This window comes from Chrysemys picta, chromosome 12 (genome assembly GCF_011386835.1).
Source record: "Chrysemys picta bellii isolate R12L10 chromosome 12, ASM1138683v2, whole genome shotgun sequence".
NCBI lineage: Eukaryota > Metazoa > Chordata > Testudines > Emydidae > Chrysemys > Chrysemys picta.
In genome coordinates this window covers 19,739,505-19,766,322 of record NC_088802.1, presented here as the reverse complement: position 1 = coordinate 19,766,322, position 26,818 = coordinate 19,739,505, and the positions used below count along the sequence as shown (strand labels likewise).

The 26,818-nt window shown below is 46.3% G+C and overlaps 2 protein-coding genes and 1 pseudogene across 2 annotated transcripts; 1 reads left to right on the top strand and 2 right to left on the bottom strand.

Moving 5' to 3' along the window:
- The first annotated feature begins 221 nt into the window (after positions 1 to 221).
- Positions 222 to 1,142, top strand: LOC135974602 (olfactory receptor 14A16-like). Its single transcript, XM_065563020.1, has one exon. It carries the CDS (start codon positions 222 to 224, stop codon positions 1,140 to 1,142), a length of 921 nt encoding a protein of 306 aa, XP_065419092.1.
- A 20,246-nt stretch (positions 1,143 to 21,388) lies between these two features.
- On the bottom strand, positions 21,389 to 22,345 carry LOC135974521 (olfactory receptor 14A16-like). The gene has a single exon (XM_065562949.1). The coding sequence runs from the start codon at positions 22,343 to 22,345 to the stop codon at positions 21,389 to 21,391; it is 957 nt and encodes a 318-aa protein (XP_065419021.1).
- Positions 22,346 to 25,515: 3,170 nt separating this feature from the next.
- LOC135974520 (olfactory receptor 14A16-like) lies at positions 25,516 to 26,303 on the bottom strand (annotated as a pseudogene).
- Positions 26,304 to 26,818: the final 515 nt, after the last annotated feature.

Sequence of the window (26,818 nt, the reverse complement as noted above, 5' to 3'; positions counted from 1 at the left end):
ACAGAGATATACAAATACCTCAAAAGCAATTATTCCTAATTCTCCTCTCCATCACCCTGGTGTAAATTAGTAGTCACTGCACTGGAGTCCATTGAGCTGAGGGTCTGACTCAAGGAAATTCAGGTGGTTTTCACAAAAGGAGAGTTATTTTACTGATCTAATCCTGGCCCTTGCTCTTGTCCCTCCCTCTGCAACCATCACACGATATCCTGAGAAAGAAAATGTCCAACCGAACCACCGTGACCGAGTTCCTTCTCCTGGGATTCTCTGATGTTCGGGAGCTGCAGATTTGGCACTTTGTGGGGTTTCTAGTGATGTACTTGGCAGCCCTGGTGGGGAATCTTCTTATCTTCATGTCCATTGCCTTCGACCATCACCTTCACACCCCCATGTACTTCTTCCTGATGAATCTGTCCATCCTAGACGTTGGCTCCATCTCTGTCACCGTCCCCAAATCCATGGCCAACTCCCTCATGAACACCAGGTCCATTTCCTATGCTGGATGTGTTGCCCAAGTCTTTTTCCTCACCTTCTTCATCCCAGCGGATTTTTCCCTTCTCATTGTCATGGCGTATGACCGATATATTGCCATATGCCAACCACTGCACTATGACACAATCATGAACAGCAGAGCTTGTGTCCAAATGGCAGCTGGTGCCTGGATCAGTGGGATTCTCAACTCTATACTACAAACCGGGAACACATTTGCATTGACCTTCTGTGGAGGCAACATGGTGGATCAATTCTTCTGTGAAATCCCCCAGCTGCTGAAGCTCGCCTGCTCTGACTCCTATCTTAGTGAAGTTAGGGTTCTTGCATTTAGTGTGTGTTTACTCTTAGTCTGCTTTGTTTTTATGATTGTGTCATATGTTCAGATCTTCAAATCAGTGCTCAGAATCCCCTCTGAGCAGGGACGACATAAAGCCTTCTCCACCTGCCTTCCTCACCTCACTGTGGTCTCCTTGTTTGTTTGCACTGGGGCCCTTGCCTACCTGAAACCCACCTCCAGCTCCCCATCTTCTCTGGATCTTGTGGCGGCTGTTCTTTATTCCGTATTGCCACCAATCGTGAATCCAATTATCTACAGCATGAGGAACAAAGAGATCAAAGCTGCCCTGAGGAGACTGACTGGGTGTAGGTAATTCACCAAGAATTAATTTTCTGTCTTTCTCTAATTAAAGTTTGCTCATGTAGTATCTTTAGCTATTCATTAATGTCAGTTATTTTCATAACCACACAGATTGCACACAAACACGTCTAATTTTGACCTAGTTGCACCAATGCAAATCTAAATTAACTCCGCTGATGTCACTGCCGCTGGGGTGATTTACACCAGTAAAAATTCTGGTCCAGTTGTGGAGTAAATGGGTGTAAATTGTGTGCACAAGAAGAATCAGACTTTCATTCTGTGCCAAAACAATACCCGTTACACTGCTTGGCCACTAGCGCCTGTTCCATGGCCACTGAAAGAATGATGGGAGTTGTCTTGCTTGTTTGTCTAAATCAGGGAGTGGCTTCATTGGAACCACAGGAGTCAGACTGGTGTAAGAATGGGGTAGGTGCGAAGACATTTGGGGTAGATCCTCAACACATCAGTGTAGTTCCATTGACTATGGTGGCACATAATCAAATTGCAGCATCTGTGGAGCTGACCTACTGCCTCCAATGGAGCTGTATAACCATTGGCACCGGCTGGGTTCTGGGCCCATTGTGTTATAAACCACCATTCATGGCCTAACCACTAGGCGGGGGACACGAGGCCAGACTGTGTTAGCTCACATGTACATTCGGGCATGTGGGAGATGGAGAGACTGGCTAGAAATTACAGGGAGGTTTCTAACCACCAGCAGGGCGAGGTTCTCGAGCATCCTCCCAATAGGAGTTGTGGGAGGAAAATGACTGAATTAGTTTGAAGATAGCTGGACAAATGTCTGAGTGGGACTGTATGACAGGGCTGCTTGTGCTGGTAGCGGGAAGAGCTCAGCAGCAATGGGGCTCACTTACACCGTCCCGGGCCGGAGCATCTTTAATAACCTGTACTTGGTCCGGGACCTATTAGAGCTGGGGCTTAGGGGTGGTCTGTCGTTCGCCCTCCTGTCCCTGGACCAGGAGAAGGCATTTGACAGGATGGACCACGGGTATCTCCTGGGCACTCTGCAGGCATTTGGCTTCGGGCCCCAGTTTGTGGGTTTTCTCCAAGTGCTGTACGCTGAGGCAGAGTGTCTGGTCAGGCTCAACTGGACCCTGACCGAGCCAGTCAGCTTTGGGCGGGAGTACGGCAGGGGTGCTTCCTCTTGGGCCAGCTGTACACTCTGGCGATCGAGCCCTTCCTCTTCCTCCTCCATCAGAGGTTGGCGGGGTTGGCACTTCGGGAGCCGGAGCTGCGGCTGGTCCTGTCGGAGTACGCCAACGACGTGCTCCTCGTGGTTCAGGACCCGGGGGACCTGGTGTGGGTGGAGGCCTGCCAGGCCGTTTACTCAGCGGCCTCCTTCACCCGGGTCAACTGGGTCAATAGCTCTGGCCTGGTGGTCAGGGACAGGTGGCAGGCGAGCTCCCTCCCACCCGCGCTTGAAGCCATTCGGTGGAGCGCGGGTCCGCTGCTCTATCTCGGCGTTTACCTTTCCACCACGCATCCTTCTCCACCAGAGAACTGGCAGGATTTGGAGGTCAGGGTGGGTGAGCGGCTGCAGAGATGGACAGGACTGCTCCGGTGTGTCTCCCTGCGAGGGAGGGCACTGGTGCTGAATCAGCTCGTCCTGTCCATGCTCTGGCACCGGCTCAACACCCTGAGCCCGGCCACGGGGCTCCTGGCCAGGCTCCAGAGGACGGCCCTGGAGTTTTTCTGGCTGGAACTGCACTGGGTCTTTGCAGGGGTTCTGAGTCTTTCCCTGGAGGAGGGAGGACAGGGCCTGGTCTGCCTTCGTAGCCAGGTCCACGTCTTCCGCCTCCAGGCCCTGCAGAGGCTCCTTTATGGTGCAGGTAGTCCGGCGTGGAGCACGTTAGCGCACACCTTCCTCCGCCGCCTCCGAGGGCTCCGATACGACCGGCAGTTCCTTTTTCTTCACCCGAGACGTCTTCCACGAGACCTCTCGGAGCTGCTGGTCTTCTACCAGGACCACCTCCGGACCTGGAAGCTTTTTTCAGTGACCAGGTCCATTGTGGCCACCGAGGGGGCGGACCTCCTCATGGAGCCCCTGCTGCACAACCCCGATCTCCATGTGCAGGTGGCGGAGTCGCCCTCGGTGAGCCGGAGGTTGGTCCTGGCAGAAACCACCAAGGTCGGAGACCTCCTGGACTACGCCAGGGGGGACTGGGTGGATCCCCGTGCGCTTGGCCGGCACATGGGGCTCTCCACCCTTGTGACCCCTCTGCGTGTACTTCAGGAGGTGGGCGCTGCCTTGTCGCCCCCTTCTCTCAGCTTCCTGTGTCGGGCCCTGCGAGAGGGCGCTCCCCACCCACCCCTCACCCCGGGCCCTCCGGACCTTTTTATCGGGGCCCTGTTCCGCGAGCCCCCCCCCGGCTACCCCGCTCCCATAATCCGAGCCAGCTGCATGCTCTGCAGCCGGTCCGGTTTCGAACCGCGCCCAGAGACCACCTGTACACGCTTGTGCTCCACACGTTGCATCTCCTCACCCTCGCGTCCCGCCCTGACACTAAATGGCGGGACTACCTGCAACCTGTGGAGGGTGAGGAGCCCCGGTGGGCCAGCCTTTATTCCACCTTGGTCCCAAGACCCACCGGGGACATTGGTTGGCGGCTCCTTCACGGAGCCCTGAGAACGGGCGTGTACCTGGCGTGGTTCACCCCTATTCCCGAGGCCTGCCCATTCTGCGGCATGAGGGAGACCCTGATGCATGCCTACCTCGAGTGCGCCAGGTTGCAGCCCCTGTTCCGGCTCCTCCAGAACCTCTTGTTGAAGTTCTGGCTGCACTTTTCCCCACACCTGTTCATTTATGCACACCCTATCCGAGACCTCCTCGTCAACCTCTTCCTGGCTTTAGCCAAACTCACCATCTATAATACCAGGGAGAGGATGTTGGACGAAGAGGTGCTCTGCGACTGTGGGGCCTATTTCCGTACCTCCCTAGTCTCACATCTCTGGGCAAAGTTTCACTGGGCAGCGTCCGCTGGCTCCTTTGCCACCTTTGAAGAGCAGTGGGCGCTGTCCGGGGTTCTCTGATCGGTGTCCGCATCTGGTACCCTGATTTTGAACCTTTAACCGTCACCTCACTCCCTGTTTTCTCATTAGTTGTCCCAAGAAATTACTTGGTTCCTGGGTCCAGTGGTCCCTCCCGCTAGGCTCGGGGAGGGGCCTTTAGAAGTGGGCGGGTAAGCCCGCCCACCTCCCAGTTGATACCAATAGGGCCTCACTACAACCCTGTATAAAGTTTATACTTTAAGAGAGGAGCAGGTAGTGTTCCTTTTCCACAAACTCTTCCACCCCCATTATCCCCCCCCCCCCACTTCCCAGTGAGCGTGTGCATGGGTTATTTATTTTCATTTCAAAAATAGTTTCAGCACCTTCTCAATATTCGGCTGTGCTCAAGGGATATTTCCTCAAGATTAGAAACCCTTCAACAGAGGCAGATGCCTCCTGTTTTTAGGCACAGATTTCTGCCCAGGGTTAGATTTTGCCTCACAGGACCTAGGTTTGTTGGCCAGAACATTCTCCTTTCAGCAGCTATGGGGCTGCAAGTCAGAAACAGTTTTCAACCATCTCCTCCTCTCGCCAGGCACATGCACAGTGCAATCCATTTGTTGTGACTCCAACCACTTCAAAGGCTGACACGCCTAACTGAGAATTAAACACTGTGGCTAATAACGCTGTCACTTTATTTCCCCCTCAGGGTCAGTGGGTGGACTCCACTCTGCTGAGTTGGCCCTTGAGCTTTGGAGACCCTGCATGAGGATCTGAGCCCCGGTTTGATCTCTAGCTATGCACAATGTATCGTCACCAAAATGCACCAAATGTATGAAAAGTTAGAAATACTCCACTGCAGTCAACTGATTTCCCTCTCACTAACCCTGCTGTAAAACAGGAGTAACCACACTGAAGTCAATGGGGCTGATTCCCCCATCACTTATCTCGGGGTAATTCCATAGTGTTACACTTGAGTATGTCTGGTTTCAGGGAGAAGAGATTCAGGCCCTTTGACTCCAGCCTCTGATGCATCCTCCACCCCCTGAACGCTCTTACTCTAGTCCCTGGGTGTCTCCTTCCCTCTGCCACACACAGCCCAGACCTGCAAACATCCCCCAGCCCCCCAGCCCTTAATCCCCTTCCTTCCCTCTCACAACCCTCCACCTTACAGACACTCTCGGTCCCTGTTTTTTGAGAGCCCAGAGCCAATTCTCCACTCAGAGTTCCTGACTCAGCTTCCTCAGAGATTCCTGTTGAACCCCTTTGCCCACCAGTCCCCTCTTCTGCTCAGCTCCACTCCCCTGATATGGCCCCAGCCCCAGGGATCAGCTCACGACCTCTGCTTCCTCCTGTCAAAGTTCCAAACACCAGACATTCTCTCCTGATTCTGTCCTTTGGCCAGCCCTGGCCACCATTTCCTTCCCACACCACTCTCCTCCTTCCTGTGCCTGGCCCTTTCTAGAGCTGGGAGAGGCTTTCAGTCCCTCATCCCATTTAGTCCATCAACTCTCAGCCAAGCCTGCCCAAGGAGGGGAGCAGAGAGCGCCCATCTGTGGAGTAGATCCCTGTCTGCTAGGAACTGCAGAGAGACCCATCAACTCAGGACATCCAGCGAAGGGACACCGCAATGGCTGCTGTATAATACGGTGAAGGGGGCATGAGAGAGAGAGAGAGAACCAAACAATCCTGGTAGTGGATAGATAGATAGATAGATAGATAGATAGATAGATAGATAGATAGATAGATAGATAGATAGATAGATAGATATGACCAATGATCCCTAACACTGGAGGCTCGAATGCATCACAGACTGGGAAAAATTCCACAAAGACCAGCACAGTAAGTTTGCCATTTAATTAAATATGTTAGAGTATTAATATACAAGGCTAATTTAAGAACATACATTTGAATTTGGTTTGGAACTCGTTAAGACTTTTGCTATCAAGTTAATCAATCATCTAGAGCCTATCAGAATTTCTTTCATAAAAAAATAAAATCTCCAATTATTCATGTTTGGACAACTGAGAAAAAACATTTTCAGTTAAAAATTGCAGAAAATTGATATTTTTCTGACTAGATCCACCCATATGAAGAATCCATTAAATATATTTGAGGATACCTGAGACTTTCTATGAAAATTTGATTAATTGATAACACAATTCTCCTTTGAAAACAATTTAAGCAGAAATTTTCTGACCACCCTTAATTGTAAACTGAGCTTTTAACAAAGACTGGGGAATGCAAATATTGTCCAATAATACAATAATTTCAAACCCGTACACTCTCTTGAATCTCTTCTTATTTCTGTTTCAGAGGGGTAGCTGCCAGATGGTAAAACTGAGTAAGCAACAAAGCTGATAGCCCACAGAATTTGTTTTGTACCAACTAGTGCCTTTAAATTCAGGATGAGAGTTGAACCAAGCAGCCAAAACCATATCTGGTGTGCAACACTGCTGCCAGATTCAGTAGACCTTGATGTTGTTCATAAAGAGAGGCTTGGTTCAGTTGCAGAGGGGCTCAGCCAGGTTTATTGTCAGCAAAGCACGGTACTAGCGCCCTGTCCAACAGGTCACAGGGGCACAAACACAGGTATGCCCATGACAAGGTAAAGGCTCAGTCAACATAACAGGATCCTGTGCCCTTGGCCGATTCAAAGATGCCCCCACCATGACTTCTCCTTTTATACATTGATAGAAACAAATTTCATATTACACTCCAGCTGTTGTTAGTTACCAGCCCTACACCTAGTACCTGCTGGATCAAACAAAACATCCTCATCCATTATCCTGTCCTGCACTCCTTATCTGACAAGGGGTCAGTGTGCTCCTGTATCACCTCTTGGGAATTTGTTTACAAAGTTATTTGAGAAATCTGGGTGTTCTTGTTCCATCCTCTCTGATCAGGAATGTGCTTACTTGGTTAGTCAATACCTGGTGTGTTACTATTCTGCCAAGGTCAGGCCTACTTTGGTTTGCAGCCTTTGGTTCACACTGTTAGTTATGCCTAGGGCCAGGGCCAGCTCCAGGCACCAGCGTACCAAGCAGGTGCCTGGGGCGGCCATTGAAGACTGGGGCGGCACGTCCGGTCGTTCAGCGGCAATTCAGCAGCAAGGGCGTCACTGCCTCTCGGAGCGAAGGACCTGCCGCTGAATTGCCGCCGTAGAATGAAGCGGTGGTAGAGCTGCCGCCGCTTGCGATTGCAGCTTTTTTTATTTTTTTTTTTATTTTGCTGCTTGGGGCGGCAAAAACGCTGGAGCCGGCCCTGTCTAGGGCTCCAGCAAGGCCTCTACTTACGGCAGCCTAACCCTGGCCATTGCCCTTTTCTTTCCCTTCACAGGCATAACATGATGTACTCAGGAAGAAAATGTCCAACCAAATCACCATGACTGAGTTCCTTCTCCTGGGATTCTCTGACATTTGGGAGCTGCAAATTTTGCATTTCATGCTGTTTCTAGGGATTTACCCGGCAGCCCTGACTGGGAATCTTCTCATCCTCACAGGCATAGCTCTCAACCACCGTCTTCACACACTCATGTATTTCTTCCTGAAGAATCTGTCCGTCCTAGACCTTAGCTCAATCTCCACTGTCGTCCCCAAGTCCATTGCCAATTCCCTCATGAGCACCAGGGCCATTACATATTATGGATGTGCCGCCCAATACTTTCTCTTCCTTTTCTTTGCTGCAGCTGAGCTTCTCTTACTGACCATCATGGCATACGACCGGTACTTCACCATCTGCCAACCACTGCATTATGAGTCAATATTGAACAGGAGAGCTTGTGTCCAAATGACAGCCAGTATCTGGATCAGTGGGGTTCCCAATTCTGCACTGCACACTGGAAACACATTTACAATAAGCTTCCGTGGAGACAATGAGATGGAGTAGTTCTTCTGTGAAATCCCCCAGCTCCTCAAACTTGCTTCTTATGACTCATATCTCAGTGAAACTGGGGCTATTGCCTTTAGCTTGTACTTTGCCTTAAACTGCTTTGTCTTTAAAATTGTGTCATATGTTTTGATCTTCAAAACAGTGCTGAGAGTCCCCTCTGAGCAGGTCTGGCATAAAGCCTTCTCCACCTGCCTTTCTCACCTCATTGTGGTCTCTGTGTTTGTTTGCACTGCTAGTTTTACCTATATTAAACCCACCTCCAGCTCAATCTCATGTCTGGATCTCGTGGTGCCAGTTTTTTATGCCCTGGTGCCTCCCATGATCAATCTGATCATTTATAGCATGAGGAACAAGGATATCAAATCTGCCCTGTGGAAAATGATTGGGTTACGGCTATTCTCCACAAAATAAAATGGCCAACTTTCTCCCATTACCATCGTCTCATTCTGTGTTTCTTTATAAATATAATCAACTCTTGACATTATTTTCTCCAGGAGAACATAACGTGCAATCTGTTTTGGCACACTGAGGTATTTACACTGGTAAATATCTAGAAAAAACTCCACTCAGATCAATGGAGTAATTACAGATTTACACCAATATAAATATACTGTCTTCACACAGTGGCCAATGTCATATGCTTCACAGAGAATAAACAGAACAGGGCAATTATTGAGTGACCCATCCTGTGTTGTCCAATTCCAGCATCTGGCAATCAGAGGCTTAGGGACATCCAGGGCATAGGGTTGCATCCCTGACTCTCTTGGTTAATAGCCATTAATGGACCTATCCTCCATGAACTTATCATGTCTAGCTATCCATCCATACCCATCCATACCCCTCTATCTATTGATCGATTGATCTGTCTGAGGCTTATGTATTGCCACCCATCACCATGGTATCAGAGCACTTTCCATATAAAATCAGTTACCATATCAAAGTCACATATTGCGTCTCTGGCTCTTCTCCTTATTTCAGGATGGGGAGTAAAAATTCTGCCCCCTCCACGGCCCCGAGGCCAGAGGAGCTCTCTGCTCCCACTACCGAACCAAGGCCGGAAGAGCTGTTAACCTCCGCCATGGCCATGGGCTCAAAGTGTAAGCCGCTGCCCCCGGTGTCAGGGCTCTTTTACTATAATGACCCCCTGGCTTTAACGAATAAATGGCTTGGATCCCCAGGGATTCATTCTGATGAGGATGTACTGTATTTTGTCGGTTGGTTGATTTGTTTCTTTGTTCTAGATGTTTTTGTTAGGTGGGTGTTTGGGAGGGCGAGGTATGTTTGATTAGATGGGAGTATCCATTTGATGTCATCAAGTAGTGGGTACTACCAGATCAGGCCCCGGACGGAGCATGTGCCTATCTTTCCCTGGTTCATGGTTCCCTAGCAGAGACAGGGGCCTCCCTGACTGGACTTAGGCATCTCTCTCTGAGCTAGCACACACTCCTCTCCTTGGCATCTCCCAGCGGCTAGCTCAGGCGCCTCCCCTCCTAGTGTGCTGGAATTTGTGACTCACATTCTTAGGTGTCTGTCTCTCCCTATCTGTTGTTTAGGGAACCCGGGGGCCTGACTTAGGCTGTTTCTGACCCTATTGTTGTCCCAGTGATTTTCTAGGTGCCTAAACTTTAGGTGTTGCCGCACTGCGAGTCACGACGCCTGGTCCTCTTTATGGATCCAGGCCCCAGGGGTATTTTAGCACCTAGTAGGTTTTTCAAAAGCAACTAGGCATCTACATCCCACTGAAATCTGTTCTCAGTGGTAACAGATGACAGAAGAAGGAGTGATGGTCTCAAGTTGCAGTGGGGGAGGTTAGGTTGGATATTAGGAAAACCTTTTTCTCTAGGAGGTTGGTGAAGCAATGGAATGGGTTGCTGAAGCACTGGAATGTCATATGTAAGACACAGGAGGTAATTGTCCAGCTCTACTTGGCACTGTTGAGGCCTCAGCTGGAGTATTGTGTCCTGTTCTGGGTGCCACTCTTTAAGAAAGATGTGGACAGATTGGCGAGAGTTCAGAGGAGACCAACAAAAAATGATCAAAGGTTTAGAAAACCTGACCTGTAAGGAACAGTGAAAAAAAAACAGCATGCAGAGGAATGGGGTTTGATCTGGAAAAGAGGACCAGCAACTCAAGTCTGTAGCAGAATACAAGAAAATTTCTTTAAAATACTGTTTGAATGATACCTCGCACAGGCAGGTTAAATATATATGTATATATATGCAGACTAAATGTTAGAGAAATTGTGGTGAAAGAGGAGATTTGATGCATGTTAGAATATTGGAAGCAGTCTGTAACTAAATGACCCAATTCTTGGCTATTTATTATCTAATAACCTTCTGGTGATCCTCCTGGGGCTTACTTGTGGAAATGGTCACACAACAGGAAATGAAAAATTAACCTCTGATCTGCTAGTAACTGCTCAGTTATTAGTAACCTCTCAATTTGAAATGAAACATAGTCTAAACATTGAGGAATAGTTCAAAACAATATGGGAGGTTGGTTATGGAAAAAATTAACACAAAAATTATGTAATAGAAAAATAGACAGAGGACAAATAGATACTTAGATATTTGGTTACCTCTTATTCAGTGCTCAAAGTATATTCTCCTGCAAAAATATCCCAGCACACCTGTCCAATTGCTCTGCATATGAACACATCCAGCATAGGAAATGGCCCTGGGGTTCATGAGGGAGTTGGCCATGGACTTGGGGACGATGACAGAGATGGAGCAAAGATCTATGATGGAGAGATTCATCAGGAAGAAGTACATGTGGGTGTGAAGCTGGTGGTCGAAGGCTATGGCCATGAAGATAAGAAGATTCCCCATCAGGGCTGCCAGATAAATCACTAGAAACACCACAAAGTGCAAAATCTGCAGCTCCCGAACATCAGAGAATCCCAGCAGAAGGAACTCAGTCACGGTGGTTCGGTTGGACATCTTCTTTCTCATGACTTTGTGTGATGGTTGCAGAGAGAGGGACAAGAGCAAGGGCCAGGATTAGATCAGTAAAATACTTTCCTTTTGTGAAAACCACGTTAATTTCCTGGGGTCAGACCCTTAGCTTGTGAAGATTGGTGTAATATGGGAATGAGGAGGGGGAAAACAGTCTCATTGACTCGAATGGCTTTACTCCTGATTTACACTGGGGTGAGAGAAAGTAGAATCAGTTCAGTGGACTTCAGTGCAGTTACTCCTAATTTGTACCAGGGTGATGGAGAGAAGAATTTGGAATAATTTCTTTTGAAGAATTTGTATACCTCTGTCACCCAGAGGTGGGCGAACTCTGTATAATATTGTATAAATGTTACTATCCTCAGTTTACCAAGGGGAATCAGGGGTCTGGCTGGCCAGATTCTGCTGTCAGGGGCACTGCTGTGAATGTGGGTTAACTTCACTGCATGCCATGGAATTACTCCCCATTTATACTGCTCTAAATGGGAGCAGCATTTCGCCTGGCGGTGACCAAACCTCAACCATAATTACACAGTAAACTTGAGTGATGAATACAGCTCAGGACTCCTGATGCTTCGTCCCCTGTTTTAGCCAGATTTGCACGCTTGCTGCGAGAGAAAGACGTTCTGGATCCCTTCCTGCTTTTCTAACTACTCAACTAAACTTCCCCCCAGAGCTTCGAAGAAAACACAGGAATCCTGATTCTCAGTTCACCCCTGCTGTAACCCACTAAACTCAACACCTGTCCCGGAGCTGGAAATACAGTCCAGGAGTTCTGGCTCTACCCACCTCTTATTCAGTGCTCAAATTATATTCACCTGCAAAAAAATCCCAGGTCACCTGTCCAATTGCTTTGCATATGAACATTTGATAGACAAAACCTGTTCTGTTAAATATGTGAATACAGAAATTTCACTCAATTTAATAAAATCACCAGAAATGACGAAGGAGTTCTAATGATCCTCACTCTGTACTTTGGTAACAACCTGTTAAATAGAAAAATTTGGTGACTATATTCCCATATGATGTCTCTTTAAACCAAAGTTCACTGTTGTAATGATTCTCTTGTTTCTGATATTTACATGGCAAGGATTTGTAAACTTGTTAAAACTTCCTAAATAAACAGTTAAAAAAAACTGGGCATATTGATCAAGCTGCCAGAGAAAAGTTCAGCTCCTAGTTTAGACTGATATAAATTACATTAAATCCACTGACACTAGAGTAGATTCAGTGGAAATAATCAGGATTTATATGAGTGTGTGAGAAGAATTAAGCCCATTCTTAAAATGGACCACAAAATTTGCGCTGGTCAGAGGTTAAAAAAGTGGCATTGTCAGTTGAAGTGTAAAATAAATGACCTTTTTGGAATGAAACGTTTTGATTTTCCAGTACAAAACAACTTTTCATTTCACTTTTTTCTTAATTTTACTTTAAAACATGGTCAACATTGAAACAAAATGTTTAGATTTTGTTTAAAATGGAACCTGATACAAAATTGTGTTTGACTTGTTGATTCACCTGGTAACTTTTATTGGGTTCAATTGTTGCTATTTAAACACACAGGCAAACACTCACACAAACACCCATGCAGTATCTTCCATAGACTGATGCACACACACACCATGATGCTCACTCACACTTCACACAAGCAGCCACACGTACACTATCCAACATGCAAACACTCACTGTAACACAGCAGCCTAAATGCACCAAACACACTCTTTCCCCCAGCACAAAAACAATCATAGACACACACTCACTGGCTCTCACACACAAACACAACACAGTTATGTCCCATATATTTCACTGGTCCCAGTTTAGATGGTATACTCTATATAGTGGTGTTACGAAGAAGGAACCAGATCTGAGTTTGGCAATGAGAACAAAACACTTTGTGGGCCAAGACATCAGTTCCCACATTTAGGAATATGAGCTCGGAATTGGCAATGCACATAGCGGAGGGGGTGTCTACAAACCCCTCCCACAACCAGCTCCTATCACTGAAATGGAAACATGGGAACCCATCAGAAATCTGCTGGCTTCTTGGTGCTGAGGCACTTGCATGATCTATCTCTTTATTCCCATAAATAATCTGTTGTCCCACTGTCTTGAATCTTCTGTCTGAACTATATCCATCACTGTAACATTTGATGAATGTGTAGGGCTGCTGCCCATTCTCCCACATGAGAGTATTTATTTATATTGCCCCCAGAACACACCCAGTATTATTATTACCTATCTTTGGTGAAAAAGTGGCAGCTCTGCAAAATCTGCACAGGGTCTGCCGTCTCCTAGAGTGAGGCCAAAGCAGCGTGGTGGCTTATTTTTCTTACCACCTTTGAGGTGCTTTTGTGAATGAGAGGAATAGTCACACCTTGTATTGGCTCCAGGTCTGTATTTCTGGGTATCATTTTTGCCTTTCTCCAAGGTACGTGAGAGAAGACAATTGGGTTTGGAATATCTGCAGCTGATGTATTGATCTATGGTTATAAATTGCTGAACAAGTCTATTTAGGAGCCAAATTTTGAGTTACTTATAAGTGTTTAATCAAGCAAGACTCTGGTTGGGCCAGACTGGGATCTCAGTAACACCAGAATAAAGCTGAAGTCATTGGTGTTATTTTGGCTTCACCCCTGAGATCAGAATTTCCTCCACTATGAGTTTTGCCTGAATAAAGACAGAATAAAAACCGTCCACCCAATTGTACCAGTTTTGCAGTGATGTAACCCCACTGAAATCAGTGGAGTTATGGTGGCATAAATCTGGTATAATGGAGAGGACAATATAGCTCAAGGACTTCAAGATTTTTTTTTAAAAACACTCTTTATTATTTCTTGTTCACATGCACCATTTGAATGAGAATTATGCACAATGCAGACCGCTGCTTTAATCTTTTAGGAAAACTAAACTAATAGTTCATTGTTATGGTCTTGTCTTGCCTATGCAATCCTCTTTCCATTGCTACCTCTATAAGTAGTCTTGGAAGGATTAGATTTTTATCAGTAAATATTGGCTAATGTTGATTTCACCATACACACAAAGCTAGCGAAAAAATATTTCCTTCAACAATCAACATTTTCAGTGAGGCAAAGTAAGAAAAATGCTGCTTGAGAAATTATGAGTGTTTGATTTAAGGTTCAGTGCAGCTGCAGTAGCATGGGCGGCACTATAGCTTTGTCATGCCACGTACAAGGTTGTCTGAACCTCGGGGCACCTACTCAGCGTGGCTGCCCATGCTAGCATGGCTATACAGGATTTATACTTGTGCTAGCTCTCATCGGGCCATCTCAAGGACATGGACCAGAGCTGGGAATCACTCCCCTGGTTCATAGTGTAGAAGTAGCCTCACTTTCCTCTCGTAAAATAGCTCTCCATTGTCGCAATAGGAGGACCATAGTTCCTAAGGTTGTAGGGTTTGGATTGTAATTGGTTCCATATTTACATGGCATTTTATCAAGCCTCATCTGGGACCAGATCCTCAGATGGTGGAAATGGACACTGCTCGACTGTAAGGGAGGTGTGGCAATTTACACAGGTGTCACAATGCAGTTCACAACTGGTGAGATTGTTACAGTTGAGGAACGGTCTCTCCTGACATTTCCCTTGTCCTTACCCCTGCCAAGGCAGCACATGATGTACTGAGAAAGAAAATGTCCAACCGAACCACCGTGACTGAGTTCTTTCTTCTTCTTGGATTCTCCGATTTTTGGGGGCTGCGTATTTTACACTTTATCCTGTTTCTAGGGATTTACCTGGAATCTCTGACAGGGAATCTCCTTGTTATCATCACCCATAGATATGACCAATGATTCCTAACACTGGAGGCTTGAATTCATTGCAAGCTGGGAAAAATTCCACAAAGACCAGCACAGTAAGTTTGCCATTTCAATTAAATATGTTAGAGTATTAATATACAGGGCAAATTTAAGAACATAAACTTGAATTAAGGTTGGAACTCTTTAAGACTTTTGCTATCAAGTCAATCAACCATCTAGATCAACCCCAAAAACATGAGTTTTCAGTTCCCCTGTGTATATATATATGAAGTATCTGTGAAATATATTTGAGGATACCTGAGAGTTTCTATGAAAATTTGATTAATTGAAAACACAATTTTCCTTTGAAAACAATTTAAGTAGGAAATTTCTGACCACGCTTAATTGGCAACTGAGCTTTAAGAAAAACTGGGGAATGCAAATATTGTCCAATAATACGATAATTTGAAACCCATACATTCTATTACATCTCTTCTTATTTGCAGCCTTTGGTTCATACTGTTAGTTATGCCTAGGGCTCCTGCAAGGCCTATACTTTAGTGACTGCAACCGAACCCTGATCATTGCCCTTGTCCTTCCCTTCACAGCCATCACATGATGTACAGAGGAAGAAAATGTTCAACCAAATCACCGTGACTGAGTTCCTTCTCTTCTGACATTCGGGAGCTGCAGATTTTGCATTTCATAGTGTTTCTAGGGATTTACCTGGCAGCCCTGACTGGGAATCTTCTCATCATCACAGCCATAGCCCTTGACCATCATCCTCACACACCCATGTATTTCTTCCTAATGAATCTATCCATCCTAGACCTTGGCTCCATCTCTATTGTTGACCCCAGTCCATGGCCAATTCCCTCATGAGCACCAGGGCCATTTCATTATACGGATTGCGTCATCCAAGTCTTTCCCTTCCTTTTTTTCGCTACAGCTGAGCTTTCCTTAATAATCATCATGGCGTATGACTGGTATACATTTCCATCTGCCAACCACTGCACTACGAGTCAATAATGAACAGGAGAGCTTGTGTCAAAATGGCAGCCAGTATCTGGATCAGTGGGGTTCTCAATTCTGCACTGCACACATGGAACACATTTGTAATAATCTTCTGTGGAGACAATGAGATGAATACGTTCTTCTGTGAAATCCCCCAGGTCCTCAAACTTGCTTGGTATGACTCATATCTCAGTGAAACTGGGGCTATTGCCTTTAGCGTGTACTTTGCCTTAAACAGCTTTATTTTATAATTATGTCTTATGTTCTGATCTTCAAAATACTGTTGAGAATCCCCACTGAGCAGGGCCGGCATAAAACCTTCTCCACCTGCATCCTTCACCTCATTGTGGTCTCCGTGTTTGTTTGCACTGCTAGTTTTGCCTATATTAAACCCACCTCGAGCTAAATCACAACTCTAGATCTCATGGTGGCTGTTTCGTATTCCGTGGTGCCTTCCATGATGAATCCGATAATTTTTTGCATGAAGAACAAGGATATCAGTGCTGCCATGTGGGAAATGATTAGGTCAAGGCTATTTTCCAAAAAATAAAATGGCCATATTTCTCCCATGACCATCATCTCATTCTGTGTTTCTTTATAAATATAATCACCTCTTGATATTATTTTCTCCATGAAAACTTAACGTTCAATCTGTTTATCCACATTGAGGTATTTACACTGGTAAATATCTAGAAAAACTCCACTCAAGTCAATGGAGTTATTATAAATTTACACCTATATAAATATCCTGTATTCACACAGTGGCCAATGTCACATACCTCTGAGAGAATGAACAGAACAGGACAATTATTGAGTGACCCATCCTGTGTTGTTCAATTCCAGCATCTGGCAGTCAGAGGCTTAGGGACACCCAGAGCATAGGGTTGCATCCCTGACCCTCTTGGTTAATAGCCATTGATGGATCTCTCCTCCATGAACTTACATGTCTATCTATCCCTCCATCCCCATACATACCCCTCCATCTATTGATTGATTGATTCGTCTGAGGCTTTTGTACGGTCACCCATCACCATGGTATTAGAGCACTTTCCACATAAAATCAGTTACCATATCAAATTCACACATGGGGTCTCTGTCTCTTCTCCTTTTTCCAGAGTGGGGAGTAAAAATTCTGCCCCTGCTGCAGCCGTGAGGCCAGAGGACCTCTCTGCCCCTAGTATTGACCCAGGGCCGGAAGACCTGTCAGCCTCCGCCATGGCCATGGGGTTCAAGGTGTCAGCCGCTGCCCCGGTGGCAGGGCTCTTTTTCTATAATGAACCCCTGGGTTTAATGAACAAATGGCTTGGATCCCCAGGGGTTCGTTATAGCAAGGATGTACTGTATTTTGTTGGTTGATTGATTTGTTTCTTTGTTCCAGATGTTTTTGATGAGTGGGGGTTTGGGAGGGCGAGGTATGTTTGATTAGATCGGAGTATCCATTTGATGTCATCAAGTTCCGGGTACTACCAGATCAGGCCACGGACAGAGCATGCACCTATCTTCCCTTAGTTCGTGGTTCGCTAGCAGAGACAAGGGCCTCCCTGACTGGACTTAGGCATATCTCTCTGAGCTAGCACACACTCCTCTCCTCGGCATCTTCCATCAGCTAGCTTACGTGCCTCCACTCCTAGCATGCTGGATTTTGTGATTCCCATTCTTAGGTGTCTGTCTCTCCCTATCCGTCATATAGGAGCCCAGGTCCTGACTCAGGCTGTGTGTGTTTCTGTTGTTGCTCCAGTGATTTTCTAGGTGCCTAACTGTTAATTGTTGCCTCACTGTGAGTAACCATGTCTGGGCCTCTTTATGGATCCAGGCCCCATGGGGTATTTAGGCACCTAGAGGGTTTTTCAAAGCAACTAGGCAGCTAATTCCCACTGAAACCAATAAGTTTTGGACACCAAGAGACTTTATAAAAACCTCCCAGGCAGCTAAACACCTTTGAATACCAGGCCTTAGGTGATGAAGTGCAGGTGTTTATATTGGGCAATGATACCTTGGTGTGCAGCTATGGGTCCATTGACTTATGATCTTTGATATCCACCAGAGATCCTAGAATCACAGAAATACTGGTCTGGGAGGAACTGGAAGCAAAGGGAAATTGGGTGCCTGGTTCTTTGAAAATCCCATCCTAAATTCCTGGAAGGAATATTCCTCCCCTTTGAAGAACATTCCCATATCTCTGCTAATTCTGCGGCTGACACCAGCCCACCTAATAGAAAAAAATGTCTTTTGTAGGTATATTATAGAATCACAGAACCATAGAAATGTTAGGCTGAAAAAGACCTTGAGAAGCTGAGGTAGGACCTAGTAAATCTAGACCAGCACTGACAGTTGCTTGTCCAACATGTTTTTCAAAAAATCGCCAATGATGGGGATTCCACAAGCTCCCTTGGCAGCCTATTCCATTGATGGGACCTATGGTCCAAAAGCCTAGGGACCTTTAAAATTCTAAAGTAAAGCCTGTTTTCAGTTTCTTGTTTCTTTGGTCCTTAATTGAGAACCCTGGAGAACTAAATCCTTCTTTTCACCTACAAAGCAAGTGAAATTCTCCAAGACAGTGTGTCTGACACCTAACCAAGAGGTGCAATGTCTAGGGAGAAGACAGGAGGTTGGTCTAAGACCAGAGCTGTGATTTTCTAAGAGGCCTTAGGAGTTAAACACAAGTTCCCAAGGACTCCTTTAAGTCCATTAGGCCCTACTCAAGATGCTGGAATTGGACAACACAGGATGGGTCACTCAATAATTGTCCTGTTCTGTTCATTCTCTCTGAAGAATCTGACATTGACCACTGTGTGAAGACAGGATATTTATATAGGTGTAAATTTATAGTAACTCCATTGACCTGAGTGCAGTTTTTCTAGATATTTACCAGTGTAAATACCTCAGTATGCATAAACGTATTGATTGCACATTATGTTCTCATGGAGACAATAATGTCAAGAGTTGATTATATTTATAAAGAAACACAGAATGAGATGATGGTCCTGGGAGAAAGATGGCCCTTTTATTTTTTGGAGAATAGCCTTGACCCAATCGTATCTACTCAGTGCCTTTGGGACAGAATGCAGGAGATCCAGTTTGTTGGAACTTATTCCTGGTAGAGGAGATTTCTAGGAAACTGCACAGAAGCTCTTTGGGAGTGGTGAGCATGGTGGGTAGCTGGACATTCATTTTGTTTTAAGCTGGATAATCCCCTTTCTGTGTGGTTTGTCCCCTGTCTGGTACTGAGACAAAACCAGACATGGTTTTGTCCAGTATCACGGAGGAGGGACACATGCAAGGTCACACTGGCAGGCAGGACCATGAGGTAGGGGCGGGGCCACAGCTTTCCCAGAAGTACCACAATGTCCGGTGTGGCGTTGCTTTCTAGAAATAATAAACTCCATACTGCTTTATGGAAATATGCTTATGAGTGTAAATATGACATGACTGGAATAGGTTTTATGTTAGATGTGCCATTTAACATATCTCTGCAAAGGTTATGATCTACTGGATATATTCATCCTATTTATATGCATATATCTTTTTTTATTCGAAGTTATGATACCTGAAAGAAACTGGACCAAAGGACAGTAACCATAGGGGTGTGAGTAATTGCTGGACCCAGACTAGAAGGAGGCTCGTCTGTAAAAGAAGCTTACTGGAACATCTCTGAGGGTGAGATTTCATCTGGAATCACTTTCTTGCTGTATTAGGCATAAGCTTGCGTGTTTTATTTTATTATTCTTGGTAATTCATTTTGTTGTGTCTGTTATTACTTGGAACCACTTAAATCCTACTCTTTGTATTTAATAAAATCACTTTTGACTTATTAATTAACACAGAGAATGTATTAATACCTGGGGGGAGGGGCAAACAGCTGTGCATATCTATCTATCAACGTTATAGAGGGTGAACAATTTATGAGTTTATCCTTTATAAACTTTATATAGGGTTGTAGTGAGGCGGTGTGGCTCCCTGCCACCCCAGAGAGGGAAGAGACCATCCGGAGGCGAGAGTGGGCGGAGCTAGGGAGCACACAGCCCACACCTCAGAGGGTCAGGTGGCAACCCAGAAGTATAAAGGTTCGCCCTCACAGATCAGTAAGGCCCGAGCCATCGGAGGGGCCAGATACCTCCAGCCCAGCTCGTGATTGGGAAAACTCTGTGGCCCAAGGCAGCCGCCAGGACTGGCCAGACCTGCCCTGCGCCTGCTACCCGGAGGATTTGCAGGACCAGCCCTACCCTCACTATCCAGAGGAACCTATGGTGCTGGACCCCCCAGAGCATAACACTCTGATCCAGGTACTACCCGAGGGGGAGTCTGGAAGTAGCCCAGGGGCAGCCGACCCTAGTCTGGCAGCAGCACTGCCAGAGACCATGTCAGTGTGTTGCGGCCAGGATCCCCACTGACTATGCAGTGAGTCTTCTTCCGCTGTTAGGGCCCCGGGCTGGGACGCAGTGGAGTGGGAGGGCCTGCGTCCCCCCTGCCACCCAACTCGTGGGTGGCAGTCTCCCCCTCTCCCAGGCCTGAGGAGGCTTGGGCCTAGTGCTATTGTTTGTATTGGTACTGCTCAGCCCTGCTTGAGGGCCTGAGCTCCTAACTCAGCATTGTTTCTCCACCCTGACCTAGAGTCTGGGCCTCCTATTATTTGTACAGTTGTTGCTCAGCTCTGCCTAAGGGCCTGAGCTCTGACTCTGCATTGCCCCACCCTGACCTAGGGCCTAGGCTCAACACTATTTGTACTGTTGTTGCTCAGCCCTGACTGTGGGCCTGAGCCCTGACCCATTGTTGCCCCGCCCTGGCCCAGGGCCTGGGCTCCCTACTGTGTATACTGGTGTTGCTCAGCCCTGCCCTGGGCCCTGAGCTCTGACTCTGCATTGCCCTGCCCTGACCTAGGGCCTGGGCCTACTATTGATTGTACTGCTCCTGCTCAGCCCTGCCTGAGGGTCTGAGCCCCTGACTCATTGTTGCCCGCCCTGACTCGGGCCTGGGCTTACATTGTTTATTTCAGTTACCGCAAGGGCTGCCGAGGACAGACAAATTCCCCAAACAATAACTGTCTGTAGTGAGCCGGTGTGGCTCCCCGCCGCCCCGGAGAGGGTCGAGCCCCGGGTAACCCTTGTACAAGGGTAAAACTGATTTATTTGGGGTTTGGACCCCATTCGGAGTAGGGTACCTGAGTGTTGGAGACAGGAACACTTCTTAAGCTGTTTTCAGATAAGCCTGCAGCTTTTGGCAGATGTGGTTCAGACCTGGGTCTGTGTCTTCTCTCACCTACCCCAGTCTTACACCAGTCTGACTCCTCTGGTTCCAATTAAGCCACTCCCTGATTTATACACACAAGCAAGACAACTCCCATATTCTTTTCAGTGGCCATGGAAGAGGCGCTAGTGGCCAAGCAGTGTAAGGGGTATTGTTTTGGCACAGAATGAAAGTCTGATTCCTCTCATGCACACAATTTACACCCATTTACTCCACAACTGGACCAGATTTTCTACTGGTGTAAATCACCCCAGTGGCAGTGACATCAGCGGAGTTAATCTAGATTTGCATTGGTGCAACTAGGTCAAAATCAGACGTGTTTGTGTGCAATCTGTGTGGTTATGAAAATAACTGACATTAATGAATAGCTAAAGATACTACATAAGCAAACTTTAATTAGAGAAAGACAGAAAATTAATTCTCGGTGAATTCCTATACCCAGTCAGTCTCCTCAGGGCAGCTTTGATCTCTTTGTTCCTCAGGCTGTAGATAATTGGATTCACGATTGGTGGCAATACGGAATAAAGAACAGCCGCCACAAGATCCAGAGCAGATGGGGAGCTGGAGGTGGGTTTCAGGTAAGCAAAGGCCCCAGTGCAAACAAACAAGGAGACCACAGTGAGGTGAGGAAGGCAGGTGGAGAAGGCTTTATGTCGTCCCTGCTCAGAAGGGATTCTGAGCACTGATTTGAAGAGCTGAACATAGGACACAATCATAAAAACAAAGCAGCCTAAGACTAAACACACACCAAATACAAGAACCCTAACTTCACTCAGATAGGAGTCAGAGCAGGTGAGCTTCAGCAGCTGGGGGATTTCACAGAAGAACTGATCCACCATGTTGCCTCCACAGAAGGTCAATGCAAACGTGTTCCCGGTGTGTAGCACAGAGTAGAGAATCCCACTGATCCAGGCACCAGCTGCCATTTGGACACAAGCTCTGCTGTTCATCATTGTGTCATAGTGCAGTGGTTGGCAGATGGCAACATATCGGTCATACGCCATGACACAGAGAAGGGAAAAATCCGCTGTCACAAAGAAGACTAGGAAAAAGACTTGGACAACACATCCAGCATAGGAAATGGACCTGGTGTTCATGAGAGAGTTGGCCATGGATTTGGGGACGGTGACAGAGATGGAGCCAAGGTCTAGGATGGACAGATTCATCAGGAAGAAGTACATGGGGGTGTGAAGGTGTTGGTCAAATGCGATGGCCATGAAGATAAGAAGATTCCCCACCAGGGCTGCCAAGTACATCACTAGAAACCCCACAAAGTGCCAAATCTGCAGCTCCCGAACATCAGAGAATCCCAGGAGAAGGAACTCGTTCATGGTGGTTCGGTTGGACATTTTCTTTCTCAGGACATCATATGATTTTTGCAGAGGGAGGGACAAGAGCAAGGGCCAGGATTAGATCAGTAAAATAACTCTCCTTTTGTGAAAACCACCTTAATTTCCTTGAGTCAGACACTTAGCTTCTGAAGATTGAAGTAATATGGGAATGAGAATGGGGGAAACAGTCCCACTGATTCCAACCGAGTTACTCCTGATTTTCACTGGGGTGAGAGAAAGTAGAATCAGCTCAATAGGCTTCAGTGCAATTACTCCTAATTTACACCTGGGTGATGGAAAGGAGAATTAGGAAAAATTGCTTTTGAAGTATTTGTATACCTCTGTCACCCAGAGGTGGGGGAACAATGTATAATGTTGTATAAATACAGTTCAGGAGTCCTGATGCCTCGTCCCCCCTTCTAGCCGAATTTCCACCCTCATTGCGAGAGACAAATGTTCCGGCTCCCCTCCTGCTTCTCTATCCACTCAGCTAAACTCCTTCCCAGAGCTTGGAAGAGAAACCAGGAGTGCTGACTCCCATTTCGCTCCCTGCTCTAACCCACTATATCCAACACTCCTCCCGGAGCTGGAAATACAGGCCAAGAGTTCTGGCTTTACTCACTGGACTCAACTCCCTCCCAGAGCTGGGAACAAAGTGAGGTGTCATGACTCATATTTCCTTCCTCTAGCGTGTACATTAGACTGCCCTCAGCCTCTGTCCCAGTGACTCTCCATTGCCATCAGGAATGATTGCTGCGAGTGACAATGGAGAGTCATTGGGCCAGCGAACGCAAGTGAGAGTGATTCTCCAGCGTGGTACTTGGGGCACTCACCTGGTGTCTGGCAGAGCCAAGTTCAAGTCCCTGCTCCAATGACTATTTAATTATTGATACAAAGTGGAGCAGCTTCAACAGGGGAGACTGAGACAGTCTCATTTCAGAACAGCCCATAGCCTAGCGGCTCAGGCACCCTCCTGTAAATTGGGAATTCAAATCCCTTCTCTTCATCAGTCAGAGGAAGGGATTAAATCTGAGTTTGTCACAGGCCATACGAGTGCCCTAACCACTCAGCTTTAAGTTATGAGGGGTGCCAGTCCCACAGTCTTTATGAGAGACAGAAATAGAACCCCTCAGTTCTGGCTCATCTACACACTGGACTGAACTGCCTCCCAGAGCCACATATAAAACTCTGGAATCCTGGCTCTCAGTCCCTGCGACTCTTACCCACTTGACCCCACTCCCTTTCCAGAGCTGGGGATTGAATCCAGGCTCCTAGTCCCCACTACTGCTAACCCACTTGACTCAACTACCTTTGCAGCAATCTAATAGACAGATGAAACAATAAACTGAGAACTAGACACAAACTGATGCTAGATAGATAAATAGATAGTTTGATAGATCTAACAACAAACTAAAAGAGAGACACAAGTAAGAAAAGAACCGATACAGAGAGTGAGAGAGAAAAACAGAACAAACCGAAACTAACAGGTAGGTAGAGAAGTATAAACAAACGAATATAGAGAGAAAAGTATAAACAAACAGATAGACAGAAATAACAAGAAACTAATGTATACAGAGAGAAAAGCAACAATGAGCCGGTAGTGTTTGTCACAATTTTTGGACAATTTTAATGTAAACCCTCGATCCATTCTAAAAAATTTCTTCCTTAAAATGCCACTCTGTAACTCACAAATATATTTCATTGCAAGAGCAAACTTACGGTGCCGGTTTGTGTGGAATCCTCCCAGACTGAGATGTCTTTTCTCCTCCAGCTACAGACTGCAATTGGTTACCCCTCTCTCTTTAGCCCCAGGCACACCCCTCTATCGATCTATCTCTCTATCTAATGCCCTATCACTGTATTATGAGAGGCTGTTCCCCCCTCATACTGAGGCTGAGCTGCTGCAAATACAGTGAGATCTGTGCTCTCTGCAGATGAGCTGTGTGTCAAAAACGTTGGTGCTGTGGGAAGGTGATTTATCCATGTCTGTTTCCTGGGTTTGTCGGACTCACTCCCTGGAGCCCTCAAGGGCTCAGAGGCAACAATTAATTTTCTTGCCCTTTACTTCCCTGGAGAGTTTGCAGAAACTAAAATAATCACAATGAAAACAAGGCAGCAGGGTCTAGAGGAAAGATTGTGAGGCAAACACTAAGGGCACACAGGACTGTACTCCAGACGTCTGGCAACAATTCCTAGCCCTGCCACTGACCTGCTGTGTTACCTTGGGAAAGTCATTCCCTAGGGCTGTCTTTCTCCTCCCACCCTTTGCCTGTCTTTTCTACTGTAAGCTCTTTGGGGCGGAGACTGTGTCTTACATAATACAATGGGCCTCTCATATCAGGTGCAACTATCAGATAATTAATTAATTATTAAAAAGCTAAGGGTCAAGTTGTCCTGAGATCTGATCCCAACTATTCCCCTGACTTTGTTCAGTCTCTTCACCGCTCCATTCCTCAGTTTGTCATCTGTCCAATGGGAATAATAGTTACTTGGAGGATAATTCATAATGAGTGGTGATGATTGGGGGAAGTCGTTTACGGTATTATGAAAACCTGGAAATGGAAAACATTTTTGTATATTTTTTCAGGTTTGGATGGGAAAGTTTTCAATATCAGAAATCTTTTCCCAAATCTATAAAATGTTTACCATAAACTTGCATTTTTACTAGAGAAGATTATTGACAACCAAACACTTTTCAGACTCCAGTTTCATTTCTTTGCCCACCCTCATCCAAAAGCAATATTATGGGATGTTCCCAGAATCAGACCTGTTTGTGTTCAAGCTGTGTGGTCATGGAAATAACTGACATTAATGAACAGATACTAAGGCTAGGTCTACACTATAGGGGTGGTGGTGGGGGGGGGTGTCGACCTAAGATACACAACTTCAGCTACGCGAATAGCGTATAGCTGAAGTCGGCGATTTTAGGTCAATTCACCTGCCCGTGAGGACGGTGGTGAGTCGACCGCTGCTGCTCCCCCATCAACTCCACTTCCGCCTCTTGCTGCGGTGGAGTTCCGGAGTCCACGGCAGAGCGATCGGGGATCAATTTTATCACGTCTACACTAGACACGATAAATCGATCCTCAATAGATCGATCGCTACCCGCTGATCCGGCGGGTAGTTAAGATGTACACTAAGTAAGCCAACTTTTATTAGAGAAAGACAGAAAATTAATTCTTGGTGAATTACCTACATTCAGTCAGTCTCCTCAGGGCAGCTTTCATCTCCTTGTTCCTCATGCTGTAGATAATTGGATTCATGATTGGTGGCAATACGGAATAGAGAACTGCCACCACAAGATCCAGAACAGATGGGGAGCTGGAGGTGGGTTTCAGGTAGGCAAAGATGGCAGTGCAACAAACAAGGAGACCACAGTTAGGTGAGGAAGGCAGGTGGAGAAGACTTTATGCCGGCCCTGCTCAGAGGGGATTCTGAGCACTGATTAGAAGATCTGAACATAGGACACAATGATAAAAACAAAGCTGCCTAAGACTAAACACACACTAAATACAAGAAACCCAACTTCACTGAGATATGAGTCAGAGCAGGCGAGCTTGAGTAGATGGGGGATCTCACAGAAGAACTGATACACCATGTTGCCTCCACAGAAGCTCAATGCAAACGTGTTCCTGGTATGTAGCACAGAGTAGAGAATACCACTGATCCAGGCACCAGCTGCCATTTCCACACAAGCTCTGCTGCTCATTATTTTCTAATAGTGCAGTGGTTGGCAGATGGCGACATATCGGTCATATGCCATTATGGTGAGACGGGAAAAATCTGCTCCCAACAAGAAGAGGAGGAAAAAGACGTGGGCAACACATCCAGCATAGGAAATGGACCTGGTGTTCAACAGGGAGTTGGCCATGGATTTGGGGACAATGACAGAGACGGAGCCAAGGTCTAGGATGGAGAGATTCATCAGGAAGAAGTACATGGGGGTGTGAAGGCGGTGGTCGAAGGCTATAGCCATGAAGTTAAGAAGATTCTCCACCAGGGCTGCCAGGTAAATCACTAGAAACCCCACAAAATGCAAAATCTGCAGCTCCTGAACATCAGGGAATCCGAGGAGAAGGAACTCGGTCACAGTGGTTCGGTTGGACGTTTTCTTTCTCAGGACATCACATGATGGTTTCGGGAGGGTTACAAGAGCAAGGGCCAGGATTAGATCAGTGAAATAACTCTCCTTTTGTGAAAACCACCTTAATTTCCTTGTGTCAGACCCTTAACTTGTGAGTATTGGTGTAATATGGGAAAGAGGATGGGGAATGAGGATAGAGAAAACAGTCCCACTGACTCCAATAGAGTTACTTTTGATTTACACTGGGGTGAGAGAAAGTAGAATGATCTCAATGCACTCCAGTGCAGTTATTCCTAATTTACACAAGGGTGATGGAGAGGAGAAATAGAAACAATTGCTTTTAGGTATTTGTATACCTCTGTCACCCAGACGTGGGAGAACTCTGGATAACAGTGTATAAATGTTAC